The sequence below is a fragment of the Scardinius erythrophthalmus genome (assembly GCF_964197995.2).
Source record: "Scardinius erythrophthalmus genome assembly, chromosome: 7".
In the NCBI taxonomy this organism is placed as follows: Eukaryota; Metazoa; Chordata; class Actinopteri; order Cypriniformes; family Leuciscidae; genus Scardinius; species Scardinius erythrophthalmus.
In genome coordinates, this window is record NC_138227.1 from 44,260,808 (window position 1) to 44,277,825 (window position 17,018).

A 17,018-nucleotide genomic window follows, 5' to 3' on the forward strand; every position below is an offset into this window, starting at 1 on the left:
CTTACCAGCAGACCAACCCACCGTAAATGATGACTATACTGGGGGACAGGAGAGTTTCGGAGGGCGCAGAGAAACAGAGAAGCTACCATACCACCCACAGTCCCAGTTCTAAGACACACAAGAACCAGATCCAACATCAACATTCCTGCTAGATACTCTAAGGACTGTGTTATGTAAAAAAAAGGAATAGAAAGAAGAAAGAAGAAGGAAAAAAACAACAGAGAATTGTCAAAATCATTTGCAGAACAATGTCATGCTTACTGAACTATTCATTAAAGGGTTAGTTCACCCAAAAATGAAAATTCTGTCAGTAATTACTCACCCTCATGTTGTTCCAGCCCCGTAAGACTTTCGTTCATCTTCGGAACACAAATTAAGATATTTTTGATGAAATCTGAGAGCTGGATCACTCCTCCTGCAGGCTTATGGACACCTCAACTTGCTGGCCCAGAAAATGTATTAAAGACATTGTTAATATAGTCCAAGTGACTCCAGTGGCTCAATCTTAAGTTTATAAAGCGACGAGAATACTTTTTGTCTAGCTGTTAACACCGTATTTGTTAATGTCCAATTAACAAAATGATTATTTCCATAGTATTTAGTACGGAACGTCAAACAGATCAAAGATCAAACATCTAAAACAATATATTATTGCATCTTTAATATTAACACTATCACCCCCCCCCCCCCCAAATAAATAAATAAATAATTATACATGTAATAATACAATAGATACAAATGTTTTAGATATAATGCTCTAAATTATTTCAAAGCGTTTAAGTTAAACTTTATTGTCCTTAAAGGCAATTCTTTGTGTAGACAGCAATAGGAACAGTAGTATACACATACACATATTAACAACACAACACAACACAACACAACACATCAATTACCTTGAATTACAAAAAATCATTTAAAAACTTAATTGCCGCCGGTATGAATGAATTTCTATATCTATTTGATTTACACAAGGGGAGTCTAAATCTCCGCCCTGAAGGAAGGAGTTGAAATTCAGCACACAATGGATGAGTAACATCAGAAAGCACTGGCCCTTCCTAATTATCCTGCACTCATAAATCTGTGAGATAGTCCTTAAATCGGTCCCCACTATCTTACATAAGCATCATAAGATATGAACAACATTAAAGGTAACATTCATATCAAAGATATTAAAGAACAATTGATTCAAACATTAAGGAAAAATAAGAAAAAAGAAAAAAACAACATTACGGAAAGAGGTATACGTGTGTAATCAAAATAAAGAAGAGTAATTTAGTTATTTGTAGATGTCCATATGGTTGCTTTGCGGTTTGAAAGTCCTTGCAATGTTTCAAAGTAAATCTTCATGTCAGCCTTCCAATGGTAGATGTTGGGTATCCTTTCAGACCGTTTACATTTGTGTATATAAAACTTACCAAGTAATATGATAAGATTTGACATAAAAACGTGACTCTTGTCTAAGTCTTTTTTTTTTTTTTTTTTTTCATAATAAAAAAAAATATCTCTTTTCTCATAATAAATATTCCACATCAATCCAAAAGAATTTAACATATATACATTCAAAGAAAATATGAAAAATAGATTCAGTATCCTTTTTACAAAATACATAGGATTCATTCTTTATATCTTTTTAGGAACTGGTTTGATGGATACATTTTCTGTATAATTTTAAAGTATATTTCACAAACTTTATTATTGATACAGTATTTGTTATTATAAGTCCAAATCAATCTCCAATTAATATTTCCAAAATGTCATATTATTAACAATATCAAATGTTACGAGGCGCATGACATGCGACGTCATCAGCAGGCGACACGTGACTTATGCCCTCGCGACGTCATCAGCAGGCGACGCGTGACAAAACGCGCACCTGAAAATTGCTCAGGAGAGACGGCAATTCATAAAAGGTCTGTGAGGATTAATAATCGATGTTTGTATGGGGCAAAAAGAAAATAATCTAATAACGATTCACAGGAATATAAGAGCAATGTCTGTTGAGTTTTACATAATTTATGTTTGACTTCTGTAAGTTAAGGGGATGAACGCGTTTATAGTTAGTGATGAAGGCAGAACTCATCCACTCATCCTCATGCCTTATTTAAATCACAGCCTTTTGTGTTCATCATAAGGGTTGTTTGACAGATACTTTGCCAAGGTGCAAAACAACTCTAGAGTAAGTAGTAACACTGTTAGGTAAAACTGGATGGGAATTAACCCTGTTCAACTCCTGCTGTAGTCAGTCTCTCACAATCTGTCCTGATGTCGATAGTTTTAAAATGTATACTCAATGAAAATACATAAAATAGTGCTGAACTTTATTACAAACATGTAAAACTGCTGGACCATCATACTGTACTTTTTAAAATATTAGTATTAATATATTAATTATACCTTATCATTCATGTCACCACGTTCATAGTGCAAGAGAAACAACATTAAAATGTAAAAAGTGACATTAGTCACACATGTATATTGTATATTCATACATATTTTTTTTTACTTTCATTTTAGAACACTTGATTATCTAATCAAAATATGTATTATAGTAACGATAAAAGAACTGAAATTGAATGCGTTTCTGATTTGTTTATGTTTCTGTCGGCTGCTGTATCGACGATAGTTTTCTTTTTCACGTCTCTAGTTTTAAATATGCAACTTCACTGCTTATCGAATACATAAAAGTGTGTTTTTTGCCGATAATCGAGTAATCGATAATCTACAAAACGGGTCAGCCGGTGAGCCTCTAGTGTAAATGCTGTCAGATTCTGAGCTCTGCACTCTTGTGTGTGTGTGTGCAGGTCAGGATGTCCCGCGTGTGGACGGGCGGTCACTCCTCCCCGGTGTTGTGCGCCGCCGTCTCCCATGAGGCGATGGTGGCGACCGGAGCCGAGGCAGGAGAGCTGACCCTGTGGAGCCCCGCCGGCTCTCCGCTCTCCTCGCTCCACCTGAGCGATGACGTCACGGGCCTGTGCTTCTCCCCGGCCGACCCCTCGCTCCTGTCCGCCTGCCACGGCCGGGCCGTGACCCTGCTGGACCTCAGGAGCCTGAAGACGCCGCTGGCGGAGCTGAGGGACGTGGCCGAGGACGAGATCAACGGTGTGTGTGTGGACGAGAGCGGGCGGACGCTCGCTGCGGGCGACGACACCGGAGCCGTGACCCTCGTGGATCTGCAGCTGACGAAGGCCACCGGGACCCTGCGCACACACACCAACATCTGCTCCTCCGTGGCCTTCAGACCGCGCCGGCCTCAGAGTCTGGTGTCTGCGGGACTCGACATGCAGGTACGACGACACCCAGGGTTTCTGAAGCGCTCGCTGACGGCTCTGTGTTACAGGCGCTGGGAAAGTGGGACACGATGACGAGATCATCCTGTTTTTTTTAAAAATAGCATCTAATGGGTGATTTAGACCAATAGCCTGTATGTGACCCTGGACCACAAAACCAGTCACATGGGTCAATTTTCTGAAATTGAGATTTATACATCATCTGAAATCTGACTAAATAAGCTTTCCATTGATGTATGGTTTATGGTACAACAATATTTGGCCGAGATACAACTATTGGAAATCTGGAATCTGAGGGTGCAAAAAAATCGAAACATTGAGAAAATCTTCTTTAAAGTTGTGCATTTATATTCCCGATTGTGCTGCATTCATTCACAGAAATACATGTTTGATATATTTACGGTAGGAAATTTACTAAATATCTTCATGGAACATGATCTTTACTTAATAACCTAATGATTTTTGGCATATAAGTAAAATCGATAATTTTGACCCATACAATGTATTGTTGGCTATTGCCACGAATATACCCGTGCGACTCGTGACTGGTTTTGTGATCCAGGGACACACATGTGATATCTCACTACTTAGTAAATAACACAATAAATTGTATATTTAGTTTACACGGTTACTAATTTAGAAAATAATTAATTGGAAAATATATCAATAGACTATGCAAAAGATAATTTGAAAAAAACAAATCAGTAGAAACTTCTTGATTCTATAATCCTCTATTTTTCACAGGTAAAGAAATAGTTCAAACTTGAATAAAAAGGAAGTGAAGAGTGTTTACACGAAAATATATTATTTTTTTATGTGATTTGTCACCGTTTACTTTATTTTGCTATCCTCACTTAAATTAACTATAGTGTCCTGCACACTCTAGTAAAAAAAAAATATCAAAAATGATATCTGGTGCCTGAATAATCTTTGGTTTGACTGTATGTAGACCTGCATGTAAACTGATGAGTTTGACTGGTGTCCTTCAGAAATCATTGTAATATGATAATTTGATGCTCAAAAAACATTTATGATTTTTATCAATGCTGAAAACATTTATTTACTTTTTTTTTTCAGGATTCTTTGATGAATGGAAAGTTCAAAAGAACAGCATTTGTCTGAAATTAAAAGCTTTTGTAACATCAAACACTACCGTTCAAAAGTTTGGGGTCAGTAATAATTTTTATTGTATTTTTTGGGGGAAAGAAATAAAAGAACTCAATACTTTTATTCATCAAGGATTAATAAAATTATTATTATTACAGACGTCCTGTGGTAAATTACATTAAAAGAATATTAAAATTATATCTGGTGTCTGATTCAGTTTTACTTTTACTGCAGGTAGACCTGCATGTATGATAGCGTGACAGTCAAGTCAAGTCATCTTCATTTATATAGTGCTTTTAACAATGTAGATTGTTTCAAAGCAGCTTTACAGAGATAAGCGTATAATTTATGGTTTTGTAATTCCCTACAAACCAAGCCTAAACAAAGTACTGGCGTTTCCTTATAATTTTTGATACAGAATTTTATTTTATTTTAACAATTCGGGGTAGGTACTAGAGTTCTCAACGGGCCTGAAAATTACGACCCGGCCCGTGGCTTTTAAAGCCCGGACCCGATGTAACCCGACACATAAACATGAATTATCTGCCCGAACCCGACCCGCGGCCCGACGCCGCGTCGGATTTTTTTTTTTCTCTCATACACGTATTATCATGACCAGCAGATGGGAATTCAAATCAACCTTTAATGTTCACGCCTTTTAACAATACAAACAACTGAAACAATAAACTTTAAATATATAAATAGGCTGTAGTAGCGACGGTGAATTCACCTGCGGCAAGTTTACTTCTCACCAACTCCATCATCTTCTCCAGGCTAAAGGCCGGCGTGCACGCAGCGGCGTCAGGTCTGCCCCCGCCCCTCTCCATGATGCACGTTACACGCAGCAGCCAGACTTTCTTTACGGTGAACAGCAGCGATGATTAATAAATGTTTTTTTTTTTTTTTTACTGAGCGGAAAAGATTAAGCCCGAGGTCCGACCCGACCCGAGTCATTTGATTATATTTTCGACCCGAACCCGCGGGTCCCATGGGGTTTGTCGGGCCGACCTGACCCGTTGAGAACTCTATATATGTACGCAGGTTTGGAATTCCCTACAAGCCAAGCCTAAACAAAGTACTGGTGTTTCCTTATAATTTTTGATACAGAATTTTATTTTATTTTGTCACTTCGGGGTAGATACGCAAATTGAGTTTCCCGACAACGCTTTATCTGTAGAGTGGGAAAGGGATCCTCCATAGGGAGAGACTAGTTGGCACTTCAGCACTGCGTTGTCATCGGGTCCAGGCGAAGGTCCTTCATCAGATCTGGATACGGCCTGGATCCGGCAGGCTGCGGGAAAACCTTGGGATAAACACAGACACTAAAATTAGCGTAGATGCCATTCTTCTTATGATGTAATGAGTACATCAGGGTTTATGGGAAGTGTTCCCGGTTCCGGCTGACCTAATATATGCAGCCTAACATTGAATTATAGGAGTCTATAATGTTTTATGTGAACGCTAGATCAAAGAGATGATCAAAGTCAAAGATGATGGTCAAAGTCAAGGTCAAAGATGAGTGTTTTTAGTCTAGCTTTGAACTGACAGAGTGTGTCTGCTTCCCGGACAATGGTAGGAAGTAACTAACATTAATTAACATTAATACCATAACTATTAACTGGCCGTAATTTTGAGATCGCAATAGACGTGACGGACTATAATGCGTTAAGAGCTCGCTCAAGTACTGCGGAGCTAAACCATTTAGTACTTTGTAAGTAATCAGCAATATTTTAAAATTGATGTTATGTTTAATAGGGAGCCAGTGCAGTTTTTGGGGAACCGAGCTAATATGGTCATACTTCCTGGTTCTGGTAAGAACTTGAGCTGCTGCATTTTGGACCAGCTGTAGTTTGTTTATTAAGCGTGCAGGGCAACCACCCAGTAGAGCATTACAATAATCTAGCCTTGAGGTCATGAACACATGAACTAATTGTTCCGCATTTGTCAATGAGAGCATATGGCGCAATTTAGACATATTTTTAAGATGGAAGAATACAGTTTTACAGATACTAGACACGTGACTTTCAAATGAAAGATTGGTATCAAAGTGCACACCCAGGTTCCTAACCGACGATGAAGACTTAACAGAGCAGCCATCAAGTGTTAGACAGTATTCTAGGTTATTACTTGAGGACGTTTTTTGTCCAATAATTAGAAATTAAAGACATGTAAGTGTTATTAAAGACATGTAAGTGTGACGTGTGTGTGTGTGTGTGTGTGTGTGTGTGTGTGTGTGTGTGTGTGTGTGTGTGTCACCCGCAGGTGTGTCTGTGGACCCTCCCGAAGTCCCGTCCCGTCTGGAGCGTCAGTCTGCAGGACACACAGCAGGAGCACACGGGGCAGGTGTTCAACCCCCCTCTGGCTCACTGCGTGTGTGTGTCGTCCTGCGGGGACGTGTGTGTGTGCGCGGCGGAGGACGGCGGGCTGCATCTGCTGCGTGCGTGTGCCGACGGCCGGCTCCGGGAGCGCGGGATGATCCCGGCACACAGTCAGGGGGCGTCGCAGGCTCACTTCATCAGCTTCCTCTCGCACCCCTACTGGCTCGCCAGCGGGGGCAACGACGGGCTCGTGGCGCTCTGGGACCTCAGCCAACACCCACTGGTGGACCACAGCAAGAAGAAGAAGAAGAAGAGGAGGAAGAGGAGAGGCCAGAACCCGCAGGACGAGGAGGAGGCCTGTAGCTCAGAGACGAGACCCAGGCTGTGTTTCCAGCACGCGGAGAAGGTGAACTGGGTCTGTCCCGCTGTGCTGGAGGGGAAGCCCAGTCTACTGGTGACCGACCAGACCAGCTGCCCAACGGTGTACTCGCTCGAGCAACTATAGTACAGCTGAGGGATCCTTCACACTCGTATTAAACTTGTGGAAACTTCATGCAAGATCTGCAGTGTAAATGATGCTTTCTCAGGCTTTTGTGGCTCCTCTGTTGATCTGATGTGGGTGTTTTCCAGTCCCTTTTCAGACGGGATTTGTTTAACATGGAGATGTGGGGTAGAGTAATTATTACCAGAGCTTCTCAGTGATTTTAGTCCCGTCTTAATGTGCATCTCAGTGATCATTACGGTCAATATCAGTAAAGATTACAGCGACTTTTACTTTCAGTAAAAAGGTCCTGAAAAATGACCTCAGGTGATACTAATCCTGTGCGAATAGACCCGCTGTAAATATGTACGTAAATAATCCGTCAATCTCCTGTTTAAAAGTAGTTTTCCATGTTTTTTTCAAGTATGGAGACGCTTGATGAAGCATTCAGTTGTGTTCTAGACGCTGGGACGAGTCTGAAGAAGAGCATGATGTATTTTGTATAAAGTGTTTTTTTTTTGTTATTAACTGCTTTGAGAACTGGAAATGCACAATTCATGCATACAAATCTGTATATATTAATAAATGAAGATGATTAAATTAGACCAATGCAAAAAACGAAATTCATGCCTGCATTTATTAAGACAAACCTGGTAAAAACGAATGCAGTCTATACACTGACTTGGCTGCTCTGTGAAATGTAATACAACAGTGCCACCTACTGTCTCTAAATGCATTAACATTTAAAGTGTGAGGTGAGACTCTTGCATAGACATAGGTAAATGGGTTTGTCTATTAGCCTGAAATAAAAAAAAAAAAAAATTCAGATCTTGTGCTTCCTCACATTGGAGTCCCGAGTTCATGTATAAAGTTTGGTTTCGATACGTGACAGAGTTCCTGAGAAATGGACGACTTCCTTTTTGGCGACTAGGGCACTGATTTCGTTTGGCTGTGACGGGCAAACGCTTCCGAAAATCAAAAATCATTCTAGTAACTTTTGTGAGGCTTGGTCCAAGGATCATGTACGTCCAGTTTCGTGAAGTTCGGACCAAATTTGTGACCTGTGAAACTTTAGTTTCGCTTTCTGTTCAATCCAATATGGCGGACAAACGACATGGACTCGTGATGTCATCTTTGCGAGCAACTTACACCGGTGCTTTCAGCAAGCACACTTAATAATAATAGGAATAAGAATAACTTAAGAAAACTTAAGAACTTTCAGCAAGCACACTTAATAATAATAGGAATAAGAATAAGAATAAGAAAACTTAAGAAGAACTTTCAGCAAGCACACTTAATTATACATTTATTAACAGCCCAGCAAGCAATAAAGTTCTCTGGCGCCCCGTCCGTAGCTCGCAATCTGAGGGTCCGGACTCTGCATATCCTGCCTGAAGACAAAGGCAGGGGCGCCGCCTCACCCCCTGTGAGGTATGGGAAGGGACCATCCTGGTGGTGGTGGTGGTGGTGGTGGGGAGGATGGAGGGAGGGATCCATCTTGGAGTCGGTGGGGGGGATGGAGCTGAATGGAAGCGTCAGCATCTGTGAACTCAAACTTGTGTAAGTACCAATCTTTTATACCACGAGTATTAGAATGTGATTGGATAGATGAGAAGGTAAAGTGACTTAACAATTGAGTCTTCCCGGCAGAACTTATGCTAAAGCTTTCATTTCTTACACCAGTAAAATCGTAACACATATCTTATAATCCAAATAAGCTACCCTACTGTTCATGTCCCCTATTATTAAAGAATTTGAATTCTGTTTATCGGCTAAAGTGAATCAAGTCTCCCTGCAGTGAAAAGTGAAAGTGATTGTACACAGTGCTCTGTCTGACAGAAACAGCCCTGATTTACAAGAAGAGGTATTTATAGGTCTTGTTATTTCCTCTCAGGCAGTATTGAATATGTGAATATGTGCCTCTAATGCTGTTGTGCCCATAACATCTGGTAAAGTAAAACAATACTTTCTGCTGTGTAAAGTGAACAGGGTTTCCGTGGGGTCTTAAAAAGTCTAAAATTCTGAACTTTAAATTAAAAAAAATCTTAAAAACGCCCAGATTTTCATCCTAGGTCTTAAATTTCATTTAGTCAGGTCTAAAAAAGTGTTTACCCTCGTTCATTTCCAGAAACGCTGGCCGCAGAAAGTTATTACAAAGTAGCAAAAAAGTATGGAGTTGTAGCCTTCAAAGCGGAGCTCTAGATCAGGGGTCTCCAACACGCCGCTCGCTTGCTCCAGTCGCTCGTGGCTTGATATGAGCTAGCTCGCCAGAGGCCGTTCACATATCGCGTCTTTTGCGCGCTCAAGTTTGTTCAAATGTAGGCGCGGGGCAAGCGCACTCATAATTGAAGTGACCAGCCACAACGAGATGAAAAAAATCTAAACTTTTCAGATTGCCGCAAACGCACCGCAGGTCATGTGACAGGAACCAACCAATCACCCCTTTCCATAACAACATTGAAAGCTCAGTCAACATGAAGAATGGGGGTGCACCCAAACACTACTAATAAATATAAGCTAATGTATAAATGTCAGTAATTTATCTTTTTTGACTCATTCTTTTTATAAAAAAATATTTAAAGGCTGAAATATGAGGTTTATCTTTGTATAAAACCTTTTTTTGTCAAAACCTTATTTGAACTTGTACATGTTAGTACATTGCTTGATGAAATTTCACAGCTGAAAATCAGTAATCCCTATAGGAACCCATGTGATCGTGAGTTTCACACGAGAGTGTAAAAGTTCCCCATGCAGATTTCACTCAGATTTATACATGATGACTATATCCTATACTAAAGAGTGATCAACATCATATTGCACTTTTTGCCATAACAAACATATGTCTGAAACACAGACTTAAAGCAACCATTGAACTAATGTTAATAGTAAAGAGTCCAACTAAACAAACACCGATCATCATAATGGTGACATATTTATTTATTTTTAAACTTGTTTTTTTCACTAAGATATCAACATCTAAACCTCTGTTAATTCTTAATAAGATCTTCTGTAGACATAAATACAGAAATAAAGTCAGTCTGGTAAGTAATAAGTGAAGCTGGCAATACTGTGTTTGTTGTTTAATCCTCTGCTGAGATCTTGAGAGATGTGTTAGTGTTTATTGTTCTGATGGGATTTAAAGTGTTTCTGTTGAGTTCTGTGGGTCACCATTGTGTTTAAGAGTAGAGCCTGTGCAGTCCAGGAGAAGACCAAGAAACATTGAGAATATGCTGGATGTTGCTTTATTTAACAGGCGGTGATTGTGTAGTTGATGATCCAGTGATGTATAGTTAAATTCATGCATGTTGTTAACTGCAAGAGATTCACTTTTTACATTGTACAACAATGCAAACAATGCAGAAGTAATAGTTGTAGTGTCTAGCACACCGCTCTGAGGATCAATATTTCCTAGATGGAGAGAGCTTCGCGACAAACTTCAACTAGACAGAGACAGGGACGGACTGGGGCTAAAAAACAGCCCTGGACTTTCTCCCAAATAGGCCCATCATCCGGCCATTCGCCTCTAGCCGTGTGGACAGACACTAGCCAGGATGTCCTGATACTACAGCCTATGCCACAATACTGTAGCCTATCAGACAAGGTATTCACAGCAAGTAACATCTCAAAACCAATGATGATAATTGGGGTTGTGTTTATTAATGAAGCCTCAGCCTTCAAATAAAAACAAAAAATGTACAATGCCATAAAATACAAATAATGAAATGTCACTGGCTGTAACCCCAAATTACACAAACTTGTAATTATAAAACATATATAGTTACTATATACCAGGGGTCTCTAACCCTTTTTGTGTGCGAGGGCTATTCCTCAAGGGATAAAATAATCTAGAAGGAATTTTTATTTGTCATACTCCAATATTTATTATACATAACATGGTGAAGCTTTTTTACTTTTCACCATCATATGGGAAATAATAAAATATCTTGATATTCTGGTTCAGACTTAAAAGCGTTAAAAAAAAATCCTGAAAAATTATGAAAATATGATTGATTTTTTTGTTGATTGTCTATAAACCTATTGTATGTGTTATCAAAAACAGTAGACCAAACATTTATAAATATAAATAAATAAATAAACTGCCATAACTTCTAAACAAAAACATTCCTGCATTACATTTAATACATTTATACATGACTATATTAATATAACAGCATTTTTAATATGAATACAGGCACATTTCTGCCAAAAAAGTTTGTTTTACTAAAGTTAATTCATAAGTTGTGGTGTGAATGTCTTCTAACTGGTTTGTTCACTTCTCGGAACAACGTTTCGCCGTTTTTTTTTTTTTTTTTTTTTGTCAATATGTTGAGAATATCAGCGCTGTTTCATCTGGCTTTTTACAAGCTTAAATCACAGTCATCTGTGGGTTTATAATAGAGATAGAGAATTCTGCGCTGAATTTAAATGCTTCTCAGTGGATCGCGCATCACTGTGTAATGTTCGCGTGATCGAGATCAGCCTGCACAGAGCTGCTTTGTCCGCGATCGCTGTTGTTTGGGCCGATCTAAGGCCGGTGACACACTGGATGCGTGGCGTAAGCGTCTCAGCTGCGTGGCGTGTCCGTTTTTATTTCGGCTCCCATGTTAACAGGTTAGAGCTTGCACACTGCATGCGTGACACGCAGGCGCGTCTCGAGCCGCGCGGAAAACGCGTGCCTGCTAGAAATAGAACCGACGCCTATTTTTCACGCGACACGCAAGCGTCTTGGAAGCGTTTCCAGGCCAAATTGAATAGGAAAAGATGTTTATATGAAATTTTGACACGAATACATATTAATAAATGTCATTTTGATGTTTGAAAGTGTCTAGGGTTTGACATAAATGCAAATATAAATGCAATTTAAAAAAATATTATCGATTTTCAAATACTGCACCTGTCAATACAGAATGAAATATTCTATAGTCTATATTGCCGTCAACACTGCCGACGTTGTCTTTGCTGCTATATATTTATGTTTAACATGAAGTATAGGCCTTCCACAACTCTCTCCCCATGTCACCAATATGTCACCTAGCAGCAGCAGCGCCGCGTCAGACACGCTTCTGGTGTGCAAAGACATGGAAAACGCGACGCAGCCGCCACGCAGCTGACACGCAACAGAAACGTCACGCTCACGCCACGCATCCAGTGTGTCACCGGCCTAATAATGCGCTGCTCTGATCAAACAAGTTTTGTTCCGCTTTTTAAGCGTTTGCCATTTGATGTTTCTCATACGCAACGCAAATGACAGCGTATAATCAAAGAGAGTTGGGTAATTTTGTAGAGGCAAAAGTTCAAATTGAAATGTTTAGTTGAAAAGGTCGCAAAATTATACCATTTATTCGAAGTCTGGAACCCCGACGACAAGATGGGGCTATTTATAGAATGTGTTTAGCGGGCAACTCACAGGCACCACGTTGGAGACCACTAGCTATTCAAATATAATGTAAGCAAATTTAAAAGTGCAGCCTTATAAAACTAACTTTCTGTCAGTGGCTATAGCCCATATAATACAGTAAGCTATAGCCTAGGCCGACTCTTCTTCCTCAGTTGTTGTTTTTTACACGTAGTATAAGTGATCGTATTAGTGCCCCTGCTGTTGGCTGTTCATATTGCTTTATTAGACTTTTTTTTTTTTTTTTGTGGCTAATTCATTAGAATGAAATAAAAACATGTGATCAAACGAAACGTTATAAAACTTTATTTCATTAGCTCATCCGTATATATGTTTTGTCCCGTCGGATTGATTTCCATCAGCAGTGGAGATGAAGACGAAAACTCCCATCATTTCATGCTCATTCACAGAGTCATCAACCTACAGCTTTTTTTATTGTTTTGAATATGCGACCTCTAGGGGGAAAACTTACATACTGTGCCTTTAATAAAAACTGGATGACTCGTTTTTCTAAATGGTAAACATGGTACTCCAGTTAAATTAAGAAAACAAGAGATTCAAACAATTAGACTACCCGTGATGAGCTATATAACACTGATTCGTTTTCTGTTGATAAATATATCCAAACAGTTGCTCACCTGTCTAATAAAACACAGAATATATTAAAGCATCTTTGGTGTTTCCATGGTTCCTACGGAAGTAAAAAACAATCGAAATTGAAGGTATCTCGGATATGACGTCACTGACAGGCGAAGCACAGACATGGGCTGGTTAAAATTGTTGATAATATTTGGGATAATGCAAGTACACAAGTCAACAAGTGGTTAAGTTAAGTGGTTTTTGGATATTTTAATCTAAAAATCTTACATATTGTGCCTTTAAAGCTTGAAGCTGTTGACTGCCATTATATGCTGTTATGTAATATGCAATTATTCTATTATAATTATGCCTTTTGGTATATGAAGTACTTAAGTGTTGTGGTAAACCACAACTGTAACTATTAAGAAAGTGGTTTTATAAGAAAGTATGGAAGCTTGTTTCCGCCAAAAAAAAAATTATTTTCACAATTGCGAGTTTACATCTGACTTTTTTTTCTCAGAATTGCGAGATATAAAGTCGCAATTGCGTGTTATAAAGTCAGAATTCTGACTTTTTTTCTCACAATTGCGACTTTATATCACACAATTCTGACTTTATAACACGCAATTGCGATTTTATATCTCGCAATTCTGACATATTTTCTCAGAATTGTGAGATATAAACTCACAATTGTGAGATATAAAGTCCAATTCTAAGGGGAAAAAAGACGGACTTTTTTTTACCTCGGAATAGTTTATCTCACAATTCTGACTTTATAACACGCAATTGCGACTTTATATCATGCAATTCTGACTTTATATCTCCCAATTGCGTATTATAAAGTCAGAATTGCGTGATATAAAGTCACAATTGCGAGAAAAAAAGTCAGAATTCTGACTTTATAACACGCAATTGCGACTTTATTTCACGCAATTCTTACTTTATATCTTGCAATTCTGACTTTATAACACGCAATTGCGACTTTATTTCACGCAATTCTGACTTTATAACACGCAATTGCGACTTTATTTCACGCAATTCTGACTTTATATCTCAAAATTCTGAGAAATAAAGTCAGAATTGCGAGATGTAAAATCGCAATTGTGAGATAAAAAGTCGCAATTATCTCTTAAAATGTTTTATTCTGTGGCGGAAACAAGCTTTCATAAGAAAGACACCAGAAGTTGTTGTTAAACAATTTATTAAAGGGTTACTTCAGGATTTAGCATTAAGCTTTGTATTAGTAGAAAACCTGTAGTATTTTCGAATTACCATGCTTTCCCCCATCATATCCCCTGAGAGGAGAGATTTATGTATTTTTTGTCTGGAAAAAATCCTCCGATGACGCAAAAATCGTCATTTTGCGTCATCGGAGGATTTTCTGTCCAGAGGCTAAAGACTACAGCCAGTAGATGGCGTTGTTCCGCATGTTTTCAACCCGCCCATACAGGGTGGGATCTCACTCACAGAATGTACACAGTATCAGCCGTCTTTCTTTGGAAGCTAAGCTAGCATGCTCTTGTTCTGTGGAGAAAGCTGAATAATAGGAGAAAGCTGAGTAAGTAGGGGTTACCATCTTCCTTTTCCCTGACTTGTCCGGCGGGCGAGACTGTTAAAAATGTCCGGGATTCGGCTTTTGCGTTCTGCGGTCGCCATTCATTGTTTACATAAACACCTCTCGTTTCAATCTAACTGAATTAATTCCGATCGGTGAATCTGACTGTAGTGTTTACATGAACGCTAAAAAAGTGATCGGTTGATGTGCGTTTTAACATTGCTAAGAAAATTCCCGCTCCTCCGTGAGAGATGCGAGACCCGGCGCGTCTCAGTAATGAAGCCACCGGCCTCGCGCCGTTCTCCCGCGGCCGTCAGCCTCGTCCTGCTCGCCACAGTAAACATGATGAATGGCGACTGTAGAACGCAAAAGCCGAATCCCGGACATTTTGGGTCTCCAAATCTCTGGCAAACTCATCACTTACTTAGGCTAGCCTTGTTGTTTTCAACTGTGCTCTCTAACCGGTAGGCGTGGCCTCCTAAGGCAGCGAAGCAAGTGCATTCTGGGAGTTGTTGTCTTTCATCCACATAAGCCAAAAATACATTTTCTGGCTTTTCTCAGTCTAGAAAGCTCCAAATTCAAACATTTCTCCACATTTCTTCTACTTAAATGACCTATTTTAAATACACATTCATCTTCCCAGAGGTGAAGTATCCCTTTAAGAAAGTGTAAGACACTTGTAATAATCATTGTAACCATATATTGAGAAAATGGTTTATGAAGAAAAACACTGCAACTGTTGTTGTAAAATCATTTATTGAGAAAATGGTTTATAAAGAAAAAAACATACCACACTGAATGTTGTAAGCATTTATTAAGCATATGGCAGAGTAGAGGCATTTTTTAAATGTATTAGAAAGAGCTTTGCGAAAGAAAGAAGAAAAATGCAATCATTACCGTCTATGTGTTGCGGGCGAGATACAGAAGATACAGCAATGAAGATAAGGTCCAGAAGAAGAAGGACAAAGAGGCAAAGGCTTTAATGACCAAGTGCTAGGCGGTTTCCAGGAGGGAATGGATTACCAATGGACAAGTTTTAGGGAGTTTCCAGGAGGAGATTTTTGAAGATGTCAAAAAGTTGATGGACTTTAAAAAGGACTGGAAGGACATGTCCAGTCAGATGCTGATTTACCAAGGACGGCCTCTCCGGTGTTAGATGCCTTGCCATTGTGCCTCATGAAGTTAAAATCTCGTAAATTATTTGGTTTTGATTTACTTTTATGTAAACTAGTTAATCTGTATTTAATAAAAAAATTATATAATTGAAATTAAGAAGCTCACCTGCCATAAGTCTCTGTTTTACAAAAGATTGAGCTGAACTGACCACGGAGAAGTCTTCTGTGATCTAAATATTGTAAGTATGGAAATTCAAATGCTTATTATTTAGGACAGATTTGACTTACTTTACCTAACCTGAGAATAATTAAAAAAAGGTTAAATGTGTTTTAAATTACGCACCATAAAACAATGCACACGACCCAGGTTGAGTAAATTAGTAAATTTTCATCTTTGGATGAACTATTCTAAGTCTTTGACTATTCTTTTAAGACCAAAGATCACGTTTAATGTTAGGTAGGTCATGTGTGATAGTTGCCCTCCATTCATATTGAAACCAAAACTAAGATCACATCTGATTACAGACAAAGGTGCCGCTCCTATCTGACCTGATCTATAAATCCATAATCACAGTTAAGACCAGATATAATATGATATCTAAATACATGCACAACCTTTGTATGTTTGTTGTACTGAGTTTATTGTGTAAGTTACAAATTATATTATCAGCAATAAAAATATTTAGTGAAATGTTGATTTAAAACATGATTTTTTTTTACATAATTACCCACTTTTTTTACTTAACTTTATGGCTTTCTTTTTATGTTTACATTTATGCATATTAATTTATACAAAGTGACATGAGAAACTCTCTAATAGCTGCTCTTTACACAGATCTGGATAACAAACATCTGTTATGAATAATCATTTTCATTATTCATGTCCTGTGAAGAAACTATGTCTTTCTGAGGTGACAGACCTTAAGACACAGGACAGAGTTAACTAGAAAAAAATGCATTTCCGGAGGAACTGTGAAGTGTGCTTGCTCGGGTGAGGTTCACTAACGTTAGCAGGTAGTGGATAAGGGTGCGTTGAAGTTTGCTTGATCTGAGAATTTCAACAATAGTACTTTTTTCAAGATTGCGCAAAAAGGTGAAAAGTTATGTGCATCAAGAGACATGTCTGCAATGTAGACTAGTGCCAATGGCATTGTTTATGTGGCTTGGTTGTTGGTTTTGAA

The 17,018-nt window shown here is 38.8% G+C and overlaps 1 protein-coding gene across 2 annotated transcripts; it reads left to right on the forward strand.

The window, feature by feature from the left end:
- Positions 1-1,784: 1,784 nt before the first annotated feature.
- On the forward strand, positions 1,785-7,996 carry wdr53 (WD repeat domain 53). Of its 2 annotated transcripts, none has more exons than XM_081369913.1 (3): positions 1,785-1,910; positions 2,802-3,284; positions 6,657-7,996. In XM_081369913.1, exons 2-3 carry the CDS (start codon positions 2,808-2,810, stop codon positions 7,215-7,217), a joined length of 1,038 nt encoding a protein of 345 aa, XP_081226039.1. In that variant the 5' UTR covers positions 1,785-1,910; positions 2,802-2,807; the 3' UTR covers positions 7,218-7,996. The 2 variants fall into 2 exon arrangements, with proteins under 2 accessions (XP_081226039.1, XP_081226040.1); XM_081369914.1 differs by having other exon boundaries at positions 1,870-2,176.
- The last annotated feature ends 9,022 nt before the right edge of the window (positions 7,997-17,018 follow it).